Source organism: Stigmatopora argus, chromosome 22 (assembly GCF_051989625.1).
Source record: "Stigmatopora argus isolate UIUO_Sarg chromosome 22, RoL_Sarg_1.0, whole genome shotgun sequence".
NCBI classification, from domain to species: domain Eukaryota; kingdom Metazoa; phylum Chordata; class Actinopteri; order Syngnathiformes; family Syngnathidae; genus Stigmatopora; species Stigmatopora argus.
In genome coordinates this window covers 105,001-125,000 of record NC_135408.1, presented here as the reverse complement: position 1 = coordinate 125,000, position 20,000 = coordinate 105,001, and the positions used below count along the sequence as shown (strand labels likewise).

Genomic DNA, 20,000 nt, shown 5'->3' with positions numbered 1-20,000 from the left:
TATATGTATATATGTATATATATGTATATATGTATATATATGTATATATGTATATATATATGTATGTATATATATATATGTATATATATATATGTATATATGTATATATATGTATATATGTATATGTATATATATATATGTATATATGTATATATATATGTATATATATGTATATGTATCATGTATATGTATATATATGTATGTGTGTGTATGTATATATATATTTCAGCAACACGCTTTATTTATATATTTATTCATGTATTTATTTATTAACTTACTTATTACCCATCTATTTATGTCTAAAATGCCTTTCCTATTTCTGCACCCTCACCCTCTTGCTACTGTGACAACAAAATTTCCCGAATACGGTATGAATAAAGTTATCCAATCCAATCCATATCTACGCATATAAAATTGTAGCCGAGGGCTAATTTACATCTTTAATGCCTTGCGTAGGTTGAAAATAAACGATGACACATACTAGACACACACCTTGTGAAATGTTGCTTCTTCAGCGCTGAGTGCTACCCATTTTAGCGCCGAAGAAGCTAGACATGGCCACGATAATAAAAAACTACATACCATACTTTTCTCGCCTATACAAAAATACAAGTGCACAAGTAGAATTATAAATAAGCGTATTAAATCATAGTTATAGGCATATGAAGACTGTAATATGTTAATATCTAAATATAATCTATAAATAAAAAAAATAGTAGATACTGTACTCACAATGAAAATAGTTCCTCTCTGCTTGATTAAAAACAAGTTATTGTGAGTTGAGATGAAATCTTCAGGAGGTGCTGTAGCGGCAGCAGGAGCTTCTTTCTGTGAGAGGTTTTTGGCGCACAAGGAATATAACCGCCAAAATGTTGGTACCTAGAGGCATTCGTAAGTAGAGGTATGACTGTACATGTTTATTAACATGTATTGTCCCTTTATTAAATGAATCAAACACAAATGTTGGTATATTAAAATAATAATTTTCATATCAGTTTTTCGTAACTTGAAAATTGCAATTGAAAGTTGAAGCATTCATAAATAAGAGGTAGCACTGTATGTTTTTTTTCCCCGTGTGACCTGTCCATGTGACTGCTGATTGAGTTCACTTGTTCTTTCCCCGCTTCTGGTGTATCTCCTCCTTGCTGCCTTATATGGCCCAGGTGGCTCTTATTTTCTCGTCAACCCATGTCTGTTACTCAAACCCTGTGTATCTGTCAGTCCTTGTCGGATGATCTTGTGTACCCAGGTGTTTCAATCTACCTTCGCCATGTCCTATGTTCGTTTCCGCGAGTCTCCCCAGTAAGGTTTGATTTTCTTCTTCGTTTTTTATTCAGTCATTCATTTTCTGAACCGCTTATCCTCACAAGGATCGCAGGAAATGCTGGAGCCTATCCCAGCTGACTTCGGACCGGAGGTGGGGGACACTGAATCGGAACAGCCGCATGGCACGAGGAGACAGACAATCATTCACACTCACAATCATACCGAGGTGCAAATTTGAGTGTCCAACCCACCTACCATGCATGTTTTTGGAATGTAGGAGGAAACCGGGGGAGTTCCAGGAGAAAATCCACGCAGAACCAGCCGGGGAGAATAGCAAACTCCACACTAGTGGAACAACTTGGATTCGAAGCCAGGACCCCAGAACTGTGAGGCCCATGGGCTAACCACTCATCCACCGGGCCGCTATTCTTTGTTTTTTAAGCCATTGTTATTTTGAAAACGTTTTGAAAGTAAGTTATTTTAATTTGAAAATATTGTCGTGGATGCATTGGTTCTCACTTTAGAAGCTCCATATTCTATTAGTAATACCTTGACATACGAGTACTCCGACATACGAGGAATTTGAGATACCAGTAAAATTCTGAGCAAATATTGACCTTGAGATACGAGACAAATTTTGAGATACGAGCATACCAGACAGTCAGGTGGCCAGGCCGCCAGAGGCTGCTATTGCACAAGAAGGTTTAAATTGAGTCTAACGTAAGATTAAAACCTTTTTAAGTGTGAATAAGAATCTACCGTATTTTCACGACTATAAGGCACACATAAAAGTCAAAATTTTTCTCCAAAATAGACAGGGCGCCGTATAATCCAGTGCGCTTTATATATGGACCAATACTAAAATTGTTATCACGATAAAATAAAATAAATCAGTCGATAGGACAACTACGGAAACCAGCCCCCGACTCTATTTTCCCGTAGATAAAGTACTGCGCAGTGACTGCTGGGATATAGAGTTCTTAATACACCCAGTTCTTCAATACAGTTAGTATGACGGCGACCACACTAATTTGGTTCTGGCCATGATTTTGGCTGTATTTACAAAAGAAATCCTGCCGCTAAATGTTGGCGTCAGCAGAGCATTCAAAGCTAGACTGTGAACTATGTATATATATTATATATAATAACTCGGAGCTTGCCGTCATTCCCGGAGGCTTAAGAACTACAACCGCGGGACCCAGCGTTTTGGAAGACTCATTTGGGCAATTGTTTAATTCGGACACAGAAAATGAGGACTTTGATGGATTTGTGGGTGATGATGATGTGAGTAAGTTGTAAAATGTCTAAATAAAGTACAACCGAACTCAGTTTAGCTTCCGTTGCCTTTTTAAAAACGTGTTTTTAGCGTGTGGGTGTAGCGTGCAAGAACTATATTTCCCAGCAGTCACTGTGCACCGGAACCCGGAAATAGGCTACTTCCGGTAGCCAACGCTATTGCGTTTCGATGTTCATCCATATACAGTGGTACCTCGAGATACGAGCTTAATCCGTTCCGGAACTGAGCTCGTATGACGAGGTTCTCGTAACTCGAACGAACGTTTCCCATTGAAATGAATGGGAAACAAATTAATTCGTTCCAACTATCTGAAGAAAACACCAAAAACAGGATATTGGATTGGAAAAGATGTTTTATTTCTTATAATTCACCATCTATTAACAAAGTAATAAATAACGAGTGGTTTGATAGTAATAATGTGTTTAATAGGAGTAAAATTAGACACATTTCGCGGAGGGGAGAGAACAACACACACGGAGGCGGAGGGGGGGGGGACTGTTCGGGGTGACTTTCTCCACGGCAACATTGCACTCTTAAACGAACAAACAAATTTAAATTAACTTGGATAACTAAAAAAACAGACACTCAACCTTTAATGTAACTTCAAACAAAACTAAATTCTAAATTAGTTGTAATCTTTTTTACCTTACTTAGTTCTACGGGTTGACACCACCTGGCCGCTCCGCCGAAGTCTTCAAAACAAACGCATCAAGCGTTGTTTGTTTTTGTCTACCCTTCAAAATATTTCGATAATGTCGAATACAAATGTCATCATAATACGATGATGCGCGACCACTTGCCAGTTTGTCAGGGTGAGTCTTTTCAATAAAATCCGAAACCTCTTGCCACTTCGCGGGCATGTTTTTGATATCTTTTGTAGCCGCCTCTTCCACCGCCTCCTCGCTACTAAGTTCCGGCAACAAATGTTCACGCTCCTGTAGGTCGATTAAATCCTGTCCGCCTGGGCATTTTTTTCCAAAAAAGACCAGTTTCATCGCAGTTGAAAACTTGCTGGGGGGTGTAATTTTCCTGGGCGATAATCAAGGCAAATGTCTTAATAAATTCCACCGCAGCTTTCGAATTGCAACTCGCCGCTTCTCCGTGTCGGATTACAGAGTGTATTCCAGATCGTTTTTTAAATTTTTCGAACCAGCCATGACTCGCTTTAAATGTTTGTGAAGTTGTTGAAGGCTCTCCTTTCGTTGATATCAAATCTATGTAAATTCGGCTGGCTTTTTCACAAATGGTAGACTCGGCCAGGCTATCTCCTGCTAATTGTTTATCTTTTATCCACAATAAAAGAAGGTTCTCCATCTCGTCGTGAATGTCACTGCGCCGGTGGGAAATGATAGATAGTCCTTTGGTCGGCCTCTTCTCCTTAATTGCGTCCCTCTGCTTAAGGATGGAGGATATGGTTGAGAGATGCAAAAACAAAAAAATGCCATGGCGACCTGGCTTGGTCGCATCATGAAATTTTGACCGCATCACGGGCGAATTATTCGATCGAAATTTCCCCCGTAAGACGAGCATTCCGTATGACGAACGGTCGTATGACGAGGTACCACTGTATAATATATAATATATAATATATATGCGTCTAAAAAACGGTGCGTGCTTTGTGTGTCTAAAATACAGAAATAGCACTCGTTACTGACACTGCGCCGAATAGTCGTGAAAATACGGTAAGTTCAAGTTAAATTTAAAGTTTGTTACGTTACGAGCACAGCCGTCGTCTCTCTCTCTCGATCTCTATCTCTCCCATCCACAAACTTCCCGTTGTATTGAATGTCTCATTTTATTATTAAACATCATAACCACTCGTTATTTGTTACTGTTAGTAGATGGTGAATTACAACCAATTAAAATGTGTTTTTCTATTGTAATATCCTGTTTTTTTTAAGAGGGTAGGAACGAATTAATTTGTGTTTAGTTCATTCCTATGGGAAACGTTGATTTGAGATACGAGTAAATCGACATACGAGCTCAGTCCCGAACGCATTAAGCTCGTATCTCAAGGTATGACTGTACTGGGCTCTCATTGGCTGTCTCACAACAAGCAGTTTCAAAATTCTCATTCACTTTTGACCGCCGTTCGTCGTCACGGAGTTCTGACTGTGTTTTTCCAAGTGCTTGTTTTTATCATCATGCCTCCCAAGAAAATTACCAGTCCGAATAAAAAGGGGTCAGCGTGGATGACAAGTTGGTCAAGGGGGTATAAAAACAAACTCTGTAGAGTTAATGGAACACTCGGCACTATGGTACTATAAAACGAGAAGGCAGACGAGGAGGAAGCAGCAAACATTGCCAAAGCAAACAATCAAAGAAATGCTGGAGATATTTCACGAACTTTCTGTCTTCGTAGAAAAAATAAACACCATTCAGAAAGTGTTTACAAGTCGTACGATTGCCCACTTTGACTACGTTTGTCTGTTCCATTATAAAAACATTATTAAAAGTCATTAAAGGCAATCTTTGGATAGTTTTTTTCATCCATCAACCAGCACGGCAGAAGGGCAAGTGAAATCCAAACAGGTAAGAACTAGTAGCGACTAATAAAACGGGTGAAAAATTAAATCAAAGAAATCATTAAAACATTGTTAGTTGATTAATGTAGTTAATGTTGTTTGAATTCTTAATGTTGCGTTTATAAAACGTGTTTGTTAGATTAGATTATAATAGAACTTTATTTCATCCCGTATTCGGGGAAATTTCTTGTGTCCGTGTGGTTGTCAATGTCTTCTTAGGGTTTGGGGTGGATGCGTGTGTGTGTTTGATTTTCTACTCCTGTGTCCCTGACCCGCGGGGCATAACTTGCTCTGTGCCGCCCGGACGGACACAGCAGTAGGAAAAACAAACACACACACACACACACATCCACCCAAAATAAGACAGTGGTTGTGTACTCTCACTTCCAATGCGTTTCAACACAGATAGATTTTGTATGCTTTTAAGACATTAATAAATCATTTCCTTACATTTTTTCTCTCATTTTTGTGTGTTTACTCACATCTTTCATACAAAAATGAATCAAAACATGGTCAACACTATTGAACTTTATTAGCCGAATGTTTTGGTTTGTGTTGCCAATCAAGCATTCTTAGACAGACAATGAAACGTTACAATTTCCAAGGTGGCAAGGTCATGGGAATACGTCAGAGTTCCTTCGCTTTGTTGGGGGATCTGACCAAGGCATGTTTCCAGGCTAATCAGAATGAAGATACAACAATATGAGAATGAAAATACAGTGCACTGCAGGGCAAAAATAACAAAAACAGAAACAAAGTTAACACTTAATTACACCTCTATCACAGTGTGAAATATATGCTGTTGAGACCAATGTGAGTAAAATGAGGGTAACTCTAGTAACTCTAGTCTTAAACCAAAACAGCATATACAGATGCGCAACAAATGAGCATGAGATCAATAAAGAAAATTCTCAACATTTACACTAGCAATAAATATTGTAATAATTTCCCCAGATCCAGCTCTTATAATTCATCGATGATGTGGTTCTCAGATCTGTCTTTCTCAGTTCCTAAAAACAAAGAGAGCTGAAAAGTTGGTGCGAGAACTGCAGTTGCTTTTGATTAGCTGCAGCCACTGATTTAAGAAATTTTGAAGCCATGTTTACTATTGAAAAAAAGTAAACTTTCCTGCTGGAAATATTCACCTTTACTTTCATTTATTTAGTTTTACACCTTGTCCTTTCATTTACAGTACACCAACCTGTTTTCGTTTCCTCTGTCAGCTGTGTGCTTTCCTTATCGGGTGTGGCATCATTCGGCAGCTTATCCACTAGGCTATCTACAGTTCAACAGAAAGTATGTCAGTATTTTACTTATCATACAGGAGCGCTTCAATATGGGCTAATTAGGCAAGGGTTCACCTACCGCCTGTTTTCTCAGTGCTCTCCTCTTTAGTGGGCATGGCTTTCTGTTCATTTCTATTTTTGCTTTTACTAGAGCTTGTAGTATTCTTGGCCTTGTCTTTAGACTTCGGTTTAGCAAACTTAGCTTTGTTCAGTAGATAGTTGAGTTCTCTCTCCAGCAGTGAAAGTTTTGCTTCAATGTCTTTTGAAAGCACAACTGGAAGCTCCTTTGGAGAACGTTTCTCCTGCTCAGTGGCAGTCTCATTTTTCCATGCCTGGACAGATCATGTTACTCAAAAAGACATGTAAAAACTGATTTTTGTACCTTTACTGACAGAAGTTCTAAAGACTATGTTGCAACACTATACTCAACGACACAAGTTCATCCACATTTTTGTTGGCATCATTAGAAACTGACCAATCTCATATGATCAATGGGTGATTCCAGAAATGAAGGATATTTCACATTCTTTGTATCATAATATGATTTTAAAGGCTACCATTGAATCCATTTGGTCTGGTAGGAGCTGGTAGTGTTTGAACACTAAAGGCGTATTCACACCCGCCCTGTTTGGTCCAAACAAAATCTAAAAGGTCTGTGGGCTAGCGTGAATAGCAAACAGCAAATTCTGGTGCAGATCAGTCGTACCGAGACCTGGCAAGAAAGGTTGGCTCAGTTCGCTTCCAAGTGGACCGTGGTGCGCTTCACTTTGTGTGAAAATGACTGCACGTTTTTTTTTACTGGGAAAACGAACTTTGTGGAGTAGCACCACCAATTTCATTATGCGCAGCTGTGTATGATGACAATAAAGGCTTTTGATTTGATTTTGATTGACTTAAGCATTATCAAACTTAGTTTTGCTCGCGCGGTCTTTAAAAAAAAAACTAGCGGCTAGCCTAACATACGCTAGCGGCTAGCCTAACAAACGCTAGCTGCTAGCATAACATAGGTATGCTAGCGGCTAGCATAAAATACGCTAGCCTAGTGTCATGCTAGCGCCTTTCCAAACGAAGTCTCCCATGTATTGACAACAACACGCAAATGAGACTGCAAACTATCACATGGTGCGTTTTATAGGTATGAAAATACGGTAATTTGATATTTTGCATTTACAAAGACAGCCATATTAACTTATCATATTGACCCTAATATGCTTTTGATCCATCCATACAGTATCTCAGAAATACCACTTGTGATTTTTCTTAGGATTTTCCCTTCAAAGTAACCAATTTGTACTCCCTATTAAAACCATGAAAATGGAGGTGGAAATTGGGTAGCTTATTCACGAGAAATTGTGAAATTCTAAAATTTCAAGCCAATTTTCAGGGTGCGTCTTATACGTGAGTAAATACAGTACAGTCATACCTCGTCATACGACCGCTCGTCATACAATATTCTTGTCTTACGACGGAAATTTCGATCGGATAATTCGCCGGAGATGCGATCAAAATTTCGTGATGCGACCAAGCCAGGTGGCCATGGCACTGTCTTTTTTTGCATCTCTTTCGTGTATAAAATATATCTACGAGCACTGTGCAGACTTTGCATTTCCACACCTGTTTTTCCCCCCACTTTGGTCTACATTTACATACCAGGTAAACAGCAATGGATCGGCAGTTTTGCAAAGAAAAGATCTGGAATATACACTCGGTAATCAGACATGGGGAAGCGGCAAGTTCCAAACAACTCTTGATGGGTTCGTTTTGAAGGCTCCGGTGGGGTCAACCCGTTACAAAGGTAAAAAAAATTAAAACAAAATTAGAACTCAGTTTTGTTTGAAGTTACATTAAACGTTGAGTGTCTGTATATATTAATCCAAGTTAATTTAAATTTGTTTGTTCGTTTACGAGTGCTGTGGATAAAGTCCCCCCCAACACCTCCCCCCGCCTCCGTGTGTGTCGTTGCCTTCCCCTCCGCGAAATGTGTCTAATTTTACTTCTATTAAACACATTTTATTACTATTAAACCACTCGTTATTTATTACTTTGTCAATACATGGTGAATTAGAAGAAATAAAACATTTTTTCCAATCCAATATCCTGTTTTTGGTGTTTTTTCAGAATGTTGGAACAAATTCATTTGTTTTACATTCATTTCAATGGGAAATGTCCGCTCGAGTTACGAGAATCTCGTCATACGATCTCAGTCTCGGAACGGATTACGATCGTATGTCGAGGTACCACTGTACCTATGTTTTTGTTTGTTTGTGGTTGCATCCATGGACTCAGCGAGTGGTGCACTCTCTCTCTGCTCACCTCACTTGGATTGGATAACTTTATCCAATCCAATCCAAGTGAGGTGAGCAGAGTGAGCTTGGACTACTTATTCATTTATTGATTACTTATTTGTCTGTTTGTTGTTGTACAATCTTACATTTATATGTTCATTAACATGACTATAAATATGTTAATTAATATATGCTATCCCTTATTAAATAAATCAAAGCAAAATCATGGAAAAATATTGCATATAAATGGAAACTTGACTATCTCAAGTGACACGTTCAGCAGAAGTCATTTGAACGAGAATGAGAAGTGAGAAGGACAGGTGTAAAATAAGGTAAAATGTAAGTCGGATTTGTGCATATTCTAATGGCATTTATTAAGATGTTTTATTCATAGATATTTTTTCATTCATTTTCTGAACCACTTTATCACTCGTGGGGGGTGCTAGAGCCTATCCCTGCTGACTTTGGGCCAGGGGCGGGGGACATCCTGTATAGGTGGCCAGCCGATCGCAGGGCACAAGGAGACGGACAGCCATGAACACTCAGACCCATACCTAGGGGCAATTTTAGTGTCCAATCAGCCTACAATGCCCAGGGAGAATATGCAAATTCAACACAGGTGGACCGACCTGGATTTGAACCCAGGACCCCAGAGCTGTGAGGCCGACGCACGAACCACTCATCCGCCGGGCTGCCCATTCATTGATGTTAATCATTACATTTTATTATTACCAAATCATTTATGTGTAGTAGACATGCACCTGCTAATGGCAGGTGTGATACTGGTGTGTGCCCATAGCGAGCATTTATGATGTGGCTTACACAGGTACTCAGTGCGCTCAGGGAGGTGTTCTTTCTCCCCAGACAAACGAAAAATTAGAGGGAACATTGGTGAGGACTGTTGAACGAATTACATAATTTACATTTAAAGACTGTACTGCTCTAGTTATGAAATTTTCAAGTTAACAAAAAAGTTCTGGAACCAATTGATTTCATAAGTAGAGGTACTGGCTGTATATATGTTCATTAACGGAAACATGTATATGTTCATTCATAGGTATTGTATTAAATAAATCAAACTCAAAACCATATTCGTACAAAAAATGTCAAAAACCTCCATACTAAATAATCATCATCTTCATGTCACCTTAATCGTCAGTCAAGTCCTTATTGTCATTTTTTATTAAGATTAAGAAGAAAAGAGCTATTGTTAGAGGTAAGTGGAGTACTTAAAGTATTTAGGCATTTATATAATTGTGTAATGTTTAATGTCAACACTTTTTGATATTTTATGGATGCGAAAACACACGTATGGTAGAAATAATAGGTTTTGGTGGAAATAAAAAAAAGGTCACTGCACTTCCAATGCCGTCAAATGCAGTGGATCTTAACCTTGTTGGAGCTACTGAAGCCCACCAGTTTCATATGTGCATTCACCGAACCCTACTTTGGTGTAAAATAAAATAAGATTTTTTTTTTTCAAATTCAAGATATATAAATTCCTCGCAGCACTGATCGGCCAAGCAAAGTCACGTGATCATCTGCAGCCAGTGATGGTCAAGCGGGGCATGTTATCCTGAATAGAGATGATGAGTCTTGACCTCCGCGGCAGAGGCTCCACCGAACCCAGACACCAAACCCCTGAAACCAACTCACTGAACCCCTAGGGTTCGATCGAACCCAGGTTAAGAAACACTGGTCTATTGGTTAGCAGCATGCAGCCCCATTGCCTTGCAATCTGCCTAAATTACTATACAAAGAGTGTGGTTCAAAAGAATCTTGGTTGGACACACTAGGAGGAAGTCCCATATCAAATTTTACTACGTACATATATTCAATAAGTGGACAGAAATGCACAAACAAAAACAAGTGGTCTATCTGAATATGGTTGCACTAAATTATGTTGCAGAGTTCTAACTAGAATAACTTTTCTTTTGACCCTGTGGTGATTGGAATGCCTGACCTGCCATTTAAAAAAAATTAAAAAAAAACATTTATTGTGTGCTATATACATACTAGTATAAGATTTTTTGTTCATATTCAGAATCAGTTATTTAAGCAGGTTTGGACCAAAGCTTATTTACACTAAAAACAGAGATGTTATAATAAAGGGTATATGTTGTTCAAACATAAAACCAAAACATGCTTACTTTAGTGCTGAATGAACTTTTGGAAATAATCTGATCTAAATGTACTATAATGACCATTTTGATTAGTTTGTTTACAAAGTGATATAGAAAAATTGCAATAATTGTCTTAAAATGTAGTATCGGCATTAACTGGGATCAAATCCTGACACATCCTTGGCGGTCTGATCCCGCCTCCAGAAACTGGCTCTTGGGATGTGGAATGTCACCTCTCTGGTTGGGAAAGAGCCTGAGCTCGTGCGTGAGGTTGAGAAATTCCAGATTGATGTAGTCGGGCTCACCTCTACGCACAGCTTGGTTTCTGGTACCACTCTTCTCGAGGAGGGTTGGACACTTCCCTTCTGGAGTCACTCACAGTTTGAGGTGCCGAGCAGGTGTGGGCATACTTATTCCCCCCGGCTCGGTGCCTGTATGTTGGGGTTTACCCCGGTAGACGAGCGTGTAGCATCCCTCCATCTTCGGGTGGGGGGTCGGGACCTGACTGTTGTTTGTGCATACGCACCAAACAGCAGTTCAGAGTGCCCAACCTTTTTGGAGTCCTTGGAAGGGGAGCGGGAGAATGCTCCTTCAGGGGGATTCAGTCGTTCTGCTGGGGGACTTCAATGCTCACGTGGGCAAAGACAGTGAGACCTGGAGGGAAGTGATTTGCAAAGAAGGCCCCCCTGATCGGAACCCGAGTGGTGTTCTATTGTTAGATTTCTGCGCTCGTCGTGGACTCACAATAATGAACACCATGTTCAAGCAGAAGGGTGTCCATATGTGCACTTGGCATCGGGACACCCTAGGCGGCAGTTCGATGATCGACTTTGTGGTCGTGTCATCGGACCTGCGGCCGCATGTCTTGGACACTCGGGTAAAGAGAGGGCCGGAGCTGTCAACTAATCACCACCTGCTGGTGAGTTGGCTCCGATGGTTGGGACGGATGCCCATGCGGCCCGGGAGACCCAAAGGTTTTGTGAGGGTCTGCTGGGAACGCCTGGCGGAGGAGTGCCTTGTCAGAAGGAGTTTCAATTCCCAGCTCCGACAGAGTGCCTACCATGTTAGGGAAGAGGCGGGGGACATTGTTCTGCTATTGCTGAGGCGGTAGACCGAAGCTGCGGCCGCAAGGTGGTCGGTGTCTGTCATGGCGGCAATCCCAGAACCCGTGGTGGACACCGGCGGTAAGGGATGCCGTCAGGCTGAAAAACGAGACCTATCGGGCCTTTTTGGCCCACGGGACTCCTCCGCAGGCAGCTGATGGGTGACCGGGTGGCCAAGCAGCACGCAGCTTCGTTTGTCTCCGAGGAAAAAACCCGAGTACGGGAGGAGTTCGGTGAAGCCAGGGAGAACAATTTCTGGGTGGCTTCGAGGAAATTTTGGCATACCATTCGACCTCTCAGGAGAGGGAAGCTGTGCACCATCAACACAGTCTATAGTGGGGATTTGGCGCTGCTGACCTCGCCTTGGGATGTTGTGAATCGGTGGGTTGAATACATTGAAGATCTCCTCATCCCACTGACATGCCTTCCCATGAGGAAGCAGAGCAGGGGGACTCGGGTGGATTCCCTTATCTCTGGGGCCAAAGTCACTGAGGTGGTCAAAAAGCTACTCGGTGGCAAGGCAAGTTTCTAAAAGCTCTGGATGTTGTGGGGCTGCCTTGGTTGACACTTCTCTGCAACATTGCATGGACATCGGGGACAGTGCTATGGATTGGCAGACCGGGGAGGTGGTTCCCCTTTTAAAAAGGGTGTGTGTTCCAATTATAGGGGAATCACACTCCTAAGCCTTCATGGGAAGGTCCATTCCGGGGTACTGGAGAGGAAGGTCCGCCGGGAGGTCGAACCTCGGATTCAGAAGGAGCAGTGTGGTTTTTGTCCTGGCCGTGGAACAGTGGATCAGATCTACACCCTCAGCAGGGTCCTTGGGGGGCATAGGAGGTCACCCATCCAGTCCACATGTTCTTTGTGGACTTGGTAAAGACGTTTGACTTTGTCCTCTGGTGATGGTGAATCTTGTACTCTGGGAGTATGGGCTTCCGGAACCCCTGATACGCGGGGTCCAGTCCCTATATGACCATTGTCAGAGTCTGGTTGGCGTAGTCGGATCCGTGTCCAGTGGAGGTTGGACTCCGTCAGGGATGCTTTATGTCACCGTCTGTTCATCACTTTTATGTACAGAATATCTAGGCGCAGCCGTGGCGTTGAGGGGATCCGGTTTGTTGGCCTCAGTATTGCATCCTTGCTTTTTGCAGATGACGTGGTTTTGTTGGCTTCATCAGGCCGTGATCTCCAGCTCTCGCTGGAACAATTTGCAGCCGAGTGTGAAGCGGTCGGGATGAGAATCAACACCTCCATTTTCTGAGACCATGGTCGTCAGTAGGAAAAAGATTGCGTGCCCTGTCCGGGTTAGGGACAAGGTCCTTCCTGAGGTGGTGTTTAAGCATCTTGGGGTCACGAGTGAGGGAAGAATGGAGCGGGAGATTGACAGGCGGATCGGTGCAGCATCTGCAGTGATGCAGACTCTGCATCGGTCCATCGTGGTGAAGAAGGAGCTGAGCCAAAAGGCGAGGCTCTCTATTTACCAGTCGATCTACATTCCCACCCTCATCTATGGTCACGACCTGCGGGTCGTGACTGATAGAACAAGATCTCAGACACAAGCGGACAAAATGAGTTTCCTCCGCAGGATGTCTGGACTTTCCCTTAGAGATAGGGTGAGAAGCCCGGTCATCCGGGAGAGGCTCGGAGTAGAGCCGCTGCTCCTACGGATCGAGAGGAGCCAGATGAGTTGGCCCGGGCATCTGATCAAGATGCCCCCTGGACGTCTCCCTAGGGAGGTGTTCTGGGCACGTCCCACCGGGCGGAGGCCGCAGGGCCGAGTGATCACGCTGGTAGTCTCCCCGCTAGCTCAGGAACGCCTTGGGGTGCTCCCGGAAAAGCTGGATAAAGTGGATGGGTGGAGGGAAATCTGGGCTTCCCTGTTGAAGCTGCTGCCCCCGCGACCTGACTTTGGATAGGCGCAAGATGAGATGTGAGATGAGCACTAATAGCTTGATAAAAAGCTGTTTTATGTCCCTGAAACAAAATGAGTACGGATTTGCTACACAATAATCTGTAACACTTAGTGTGACAAACCCAATTGCCAAATACTATTATGAATAAACAATTGATTCATCTGCACATTGTTCGCGGGGGTGCTGGAGTTTATTCCAGCCAAAAATGGAAAGTAGGCGTGGTAGAACTTGAATTGGGTTCGAGCCATGCAGGCACACACTCCCACCTGGGGAAATTTAGGATGGACGATTAGCCTGCTATGCATGTTTTGGGGATTTGGGAGGGAAAAAAATGGAGACAACCCACACAGGGTATAGGGAGAACATGCAAATCCACAAAGGAATGCCGAAACCCAGGGATTTAAAGCTTGGATCTCAGACCTATGAGGCGGATGTACTAAATCAGGGGTGGGCAAACTATTCCAGAAAAGGCCGTAGTATAAGAGGAAACCTTTCCACCAATCTGGTATCTTAGAAGTGCAATCAGGGGATTGCAGTCAGGTGCTTGGTGTTTCAGCAGAAAACTGATTGTGTCGGATCGGTTGGAACAAAAACCTGCACCTACAGCAGCCCTCGAGGACCGGTCCGCCCACATCTGTACTAAACACTACTCAGTCATGCTACACATATAGATGCAATGCCGCGAAAAAGTATTTGCCTCCTTCTTGATTTCTGTGTTTTTTGTATATTTGTCACGCACAAAGGTTTCAGATCATCAAACCAATTTTAGTATGACACAGAGACAACCCAAGGAAATACAAAATGCAGTTTCTAAATGATGATTTAGAAACCAAGATGATCCTCCACACTTTTGGAAGAACATTCTACCAAGGAAATACAAAATGCAGTTTCTAAATGATGATTTAGAAACCAAAATGATCCTCCACACTTTTGGAAGAACATTCTGTGGACTGATGAGTCAAGAGTTGGTCCTCCAAAGCATAAAATTACAAACTTGTCTGGCCCTCTGTGAAAACGTAATTTCCCCCTGAACCTAATAACTAACGGGTTGTGCCACCTTTGGCAGCAATAACTGAAATCAAGCGTTTATGATAATTTGTGATGAGTCCCTCACAACAAGGATGCAGTTTCGCCCACTCTTTTGTGCAGAATTGTTTCATTTCCACAATATTATAGGGTTTTCTAGCATGAACAGCCCGTTTCAGATAACACTACAGCATTTGAATAGGATTTAAATCCAGACTTTGACTAGGCCACTTCAAAACCTTCAACTTCAAAGTTCAACTCTTGACTCATCAGTCCACAGAATGTTCTTGCAAAAGTGTGGAGGATCATCAGGACTGCCACTGTTCCCAGTTCTCTCCATTTGTGGATAATGGCTCTGACAGTGGTTCGCTGGAGCCCCAAAGCCTTGGAAATGGCTTATTAACCTTTTCCAGACTGATAGATTTCCGTGACTTCTTTTTTTGTATTTGTTCTTGAATTTCTTTGGATCGTGGCATGATGCTCTGATCTTGCAGCCTACTTCACTATGTCTGACACATTCTATATAACTGTTTTCTTGATTCGGAACATGGTGGCAATCAGGCGTGACCGGACGACTCGCCAAAAGCCGTTTGGCCGACGGACGTTTGGCCGACGGATAGTTCGCCGAACGGATGTTTTGCCAAAACGGGATTCGCGCGCTCGCCCCACCCCCGGCTCGTGTGTACATGTTTTTCAACCTCGGCCCGTGGGCCATATACGGCCTGTTACAGATAACATTCATTTAGGAATAACAAGGGCATTTATTCACGGCCAAACACACGCAGAACAGTACGTGACAGAAGAAATAGAGAAAAGAAAGTAATGAAATTGTAAATCCAGAAATCCTACTCCAGAAAATTTACACCAGCATAGAAAACGTTGAGATTAATCTTTGAATTAAGGTTCTCAGCAAATCATTTTGAATATATATTTCCTAAAATACAGTGGTACCTCCACAATCAATACGTGGGTAAGCTCAGCTGCTGCATTTCCTGTTATTTTTATCTAATACGAGGAGTATTATATTACTTCTCGTTGGCTGCTCATAAGAACATCAGGGGCACGGGCTCGCAACAGCATCCCCGGTAGTATCATAGGCGCCATTCGAGGGGATGCGAACACAGATGCTCAAGCTAAAAGGAGCCGCTATCCAGCGCCCCCGAAGCTCCCATGAGCAGCGGCGCGATCGCTGATAAAAGACTGCTGCTCGTTGGCAAGTGGTCGTGCGTTATCCGATTGTGAGGACATTTGTGTGCATCATTTTCGGAATATTTTGAAGGGAATAGCACGACAGCAAACAGCCCATCGATAGCGAACGTGAGGGTGGAGTGTTTGTTGTTTACGAGTGCGTTGTGTGGAAGAAAAAAAAATGAAGCCCCCCGCCCCTTTTGTGCTCCTCTCCCCTCGGCGAAATCCGCCCAATTTTAGTTAGATTAAACACTTTATTTCTATTAAACCACTCGTTATTTATTACTTTGTCAATATATGGCGAATTATAAGAAATAAAACATTTTTTTCAATCCAATATCCTGTTTTTGGTGTTTTTTTCAGAGAGTTGGAACTAATTAATTTGTTTCCCATTCATTTCAATGGGAAACTTCCGCTCGAGTAACGAGAATCTTGTCATACGAGCTCAGTCCCGGAACAGATTAAGCTCGTATCTCGAGGTACCACTGTAATGGGAAATTATTCAAAATTAAAATATTGTTCTCATTGGCACACATCACTACCACTTTAAACGCAAGGATAAAATAAAAAATATAAACATTGGCATCACATTGTAATACGTACTTGTATTTAGAAATATGTCCAGCGGGGGGCAGTACTTTCTTTACTTTACTTTCTTTCGGCGAATCGTCCGAGTACCGTTATCAGGTGTGGGTGTGGCCTGTGAAAATGTACTCAGATTTCCTACAATTGTGATTAGTCAGTTAATTTGTAATTTAACAAACGGGGGCAATTACTTTTTCACAAAGGGCCAGACAAGTTTGTATTTTTTCTGCCTTGGTAAATAAAATCATCATTTAGAAACACCATTTTCTCTTTCCTCTGTGTCATACGAAAATTGATTTGATGGTCTGAAACTTGTGTGTGTAATAAATATGCAAAAACACAGAAATCAGGAAGGGGGCAAATATTTTTTCACTGTATGAGTTTTCCCATTTATTTGTGGGTCAGAATGTAACTTATGCAGTAAAATGTATAAATAGATAAACAGGTTGAAAAGTGTTTTAATATGCCACACAATATTTATATTTTATGAATCCTTTTTAAAACTGAACACTTTCTTTGCCCAGGAACCATTTGCATGTGTTAGTTATCTGTTATTGATTTCTAAGTACCAGAAAACCAGTGAATTGAGAGCTTATTTTTAAGAATTATTTAAGGAAAAATGTCTGCAAATTCTGTAATGATCCAGTTACCAAGTAGATAGGACTTCTTACATATCTAAATCACACTAATTCAACAGAATTCACTTAAGTACCACACTATAGTTTAATTATCTTTTTACAGAACAGGAAAAACGATTAAACCAATGAGCTCACTTTGCATCTATAATAAATACACATTTAAAAAAAATCACCTACCATTGTCTCATTGATGACTTTTTCTAGAACATTAAGTTCAACTTGTGAAAAGATTTGATCAGCTTCTTGAATGAGCTTTGCACTCCTTTAAATGGTGAGAGTGGGGGGGGAAATCAATGCAAAGAAAATCTAATTACAGTATCATCATATCAGGGGTCGGCAACCTATGGCTCGCGAGCCAAACATGTCTCTTTTAATGGGTGTATATGATTCTTCGCTAACTTGTAAGCTAAAATGTGGAACTCGCTGGTGAGAGAGCCGAGTCCCCAATGCACCAACAAGATCTTCGCGTTGGCCCATCACTGCGTTCGTGACACTAACTTGAGCTACGCTATATCGACCAATTGTGCCTTGCGTTGCCGCATAAAAGTGCCTCCAACACTAACTCTAGTGCCACTCCATCCACCAATGGGAGCCTCATGTTGGCACATCTTTGTGTTTGCGACATTACCTCGAATGCGCTCATGCAATAGACTCCAGCACCCCCTGCGACTCTTGTGAGGATATGCAATTTAGAAAATGAAAAAAAGGAATATTGATTATGGCTCTCGGTCCAAAAGGTTTCCGACCCCTGCATTATACTATTGGGTGCTCACCGCAGGAAAAAGCTGGATGTGTTAAGCATACTTTCCAGTGTGGTGAGGCTATAAGGCCATTTCCGTCGCTCTTCCACCTTGAAAAACATGTCCTTGCAAATATGTTTAAGTTGAAAAAGCTTTTCTTTTAGTTGATTGGTAGTGGCAGAGTAACCCTCATCGTCCATCCAAATTGACGCTTCATGCAGCTTTAGGGAAATCTGTTCCTGATCCTCTTCTGTCACCACCAACTGGTACTCGTCCTGGTATAATTTGTCCTAGAAAAAGCATGGACAAAAGCTGATTTTTCGAAGAGGATTTTCTGCAATGCTCTAATAGTCTTCAGCATTTCCATTGTCATCGCTCCACACTGTTAAAAAATTCAATTAAAATATACTGTAATTTACAGAAAAGAAAATCTTACAAGCAACTATTTATTCACACTTTTGAACTGTGCATACGGCAACATTAACGGCGATGTAAGCGCAAAAACTTTTCCAGAAAGCCCTATTATTTTCATGGCGACAGCGTGTTGGGCATCTGAAAATGCTAAATCACCTAACAGAGAGAAAATTTTGGCAACACTCTACCTTGTCGTCGCCATCTAAACTGTTGACAACGCAAAAGTGAATTTTGGGTAAATTTGACTTCCGTACTCCAGAAGAGCAGTTGACAATAATCCTCAATATGCCAGTCGCATGAAAAAGTTTGGGCACCTGTGATATTTTCAAGATTGTTTGAATCAGCAGTTTAAGTTAAATATATCATATAGCAGACAAATACCGTGATATTTGAGAAGTGAAATGAAGTTTATAGGATTCACAGAAAGTGTGCAATAATTACTTAAACAAAATAATGCAGGTACATAAATTTGGGCACCCCAACAGAAAAATATCAATATTTAGTAGATCCTCTTTTTTGCAGAAATAACAGACTAAATGCTTCCAATGAGGGTCTGTATTCTTGAAGGTATTTTTGACAATTCTTTACAAAACATCTCCAGTTCATTCAGGTATGATGTTTTCCGAGCATGGCCAGCCCATTTTAAATCCCACCACTGATTTTCAATAATATTCAGGTCTGGGGACTGAGATGCCATTCCAGAATGTTGTACTTGTTCCTCTGCATGAATGCCTTAGTAGAATTTGAGCAGTGTTTAGGGTCGTTGTCTTGAAGAATCAAGCCCCAGCACAATTTCAACTTTGTCACTGATTCTTGGACATTGTTCTTAAGTACTGTTGATACCGACTGTAATCCACGTAATCCTTCAATTTTAACAAGATGCCGTGCACTGGCCCCACAGCCCCACAATATGATGGAATCAACGCCAAATTTGTCAGTTGGTAGCAAGTGTTTGTCTTGGAATGCTATGTAGATCATATGTGTGTGTGTGTGTGTGTGTGTGTGTGTGGGTGTGTGTGTGGGTGGGTGTGGGTGGGTGCGTGTGATTGTGTGTGTGTGTGTGTGATTGGGTGTGTGCGTGCGTGTGTATGTGTGTAAGTGTATGTATGTGTGCGTGTGTGTATGTGTGTGTATGTGTGCACGTACGTGTGCGTGTGCGTGTGCGTGTATGCGTGCGTGTGCGTGTATGCGTGCGTGTGTATACGTGCGTAAATGTGTGTGCGTGTATGTGCGTGTGTATACGTGTGCGTGTGTATATGTGTAAATGTATGTATGTATGTGTACATGTATGTATGTATGTGTACATGTATGTATGTATGTGTACATGTATGTGTGTGTACATGTATGTATGTGTGTGTACATGTATGTATGTGTGCGTACGTGTATGTATGTGTGCGTACGTGTATGTATGTGTGCGTACGTGTATGTATGTGTGCGTACGTGTATGTATGTGTGCGTACGTGTATGTATGTGTGCGTACGTGTATGTATGTGTGCGTACGTGTATGTATGTGTGCGTACGTGTATGTATGTGTGCGTACGAGTGTGTGCGTACGTGTGTGTGCGTACGTGTGTGTGCGTACGTGTGTGCGTACGCGTGTGTGCATACGTG

The 20,000-nt window shown here is 41.7% G+C and overlaps 2 protein-coding genes across 3 annotated transcripts in view; one reads left to right on the top strand and one right to left on the bottom strand.

Annotated features, from left to right (window-relative positions):
* The window catches only part of LOC144067951 (uncharacterized), a 77,054-nt gene that overhangs the window by 49,946 nt on the left and 7,108 nt on the right, over nt 1–20,000 (top strand). The window lies entirely within an intron of this gene.
* Nucleotides 5,602–20,000, bottom strand: part of hyou1 (hypoxia up-regulated 1) — a 99,093-nt gene continuing 84,694 nt past the window's right edge. Inside the window, exons 21-25 of one of the 2 annotated variants that reach the window (XM_077593249.1) lie at nt 18,009–18,265; nt 17,413–17,497; nt 6,454–6,706; nt 6,290–6,367; nt 5,602–5,765 (exon numbers count right to left, since the gene is read on the bottom strand). In XM_077593249.1, coding sequence (XP_077449375.1) covers nt 5,716–5,765; nt 6,290–6,367; nt 6,454–6,706; nt 17,413–17,497; nt 18,009–18,265 — 723 coding nt within the window. In that variant the 3' untranslated portion in view covers nt 5,602–5,715. Of the gene's footprint in view, nt 5,766–5,931; nt 6,099–6,289; nt 6,368–6,453; nt 6,707–17,412; nt 17,498–18,008; nt 18,266–20,000 lie in introns of those variants that run through there. The other variant, XM_077593250.1, reaches the window with a different exon arrangement.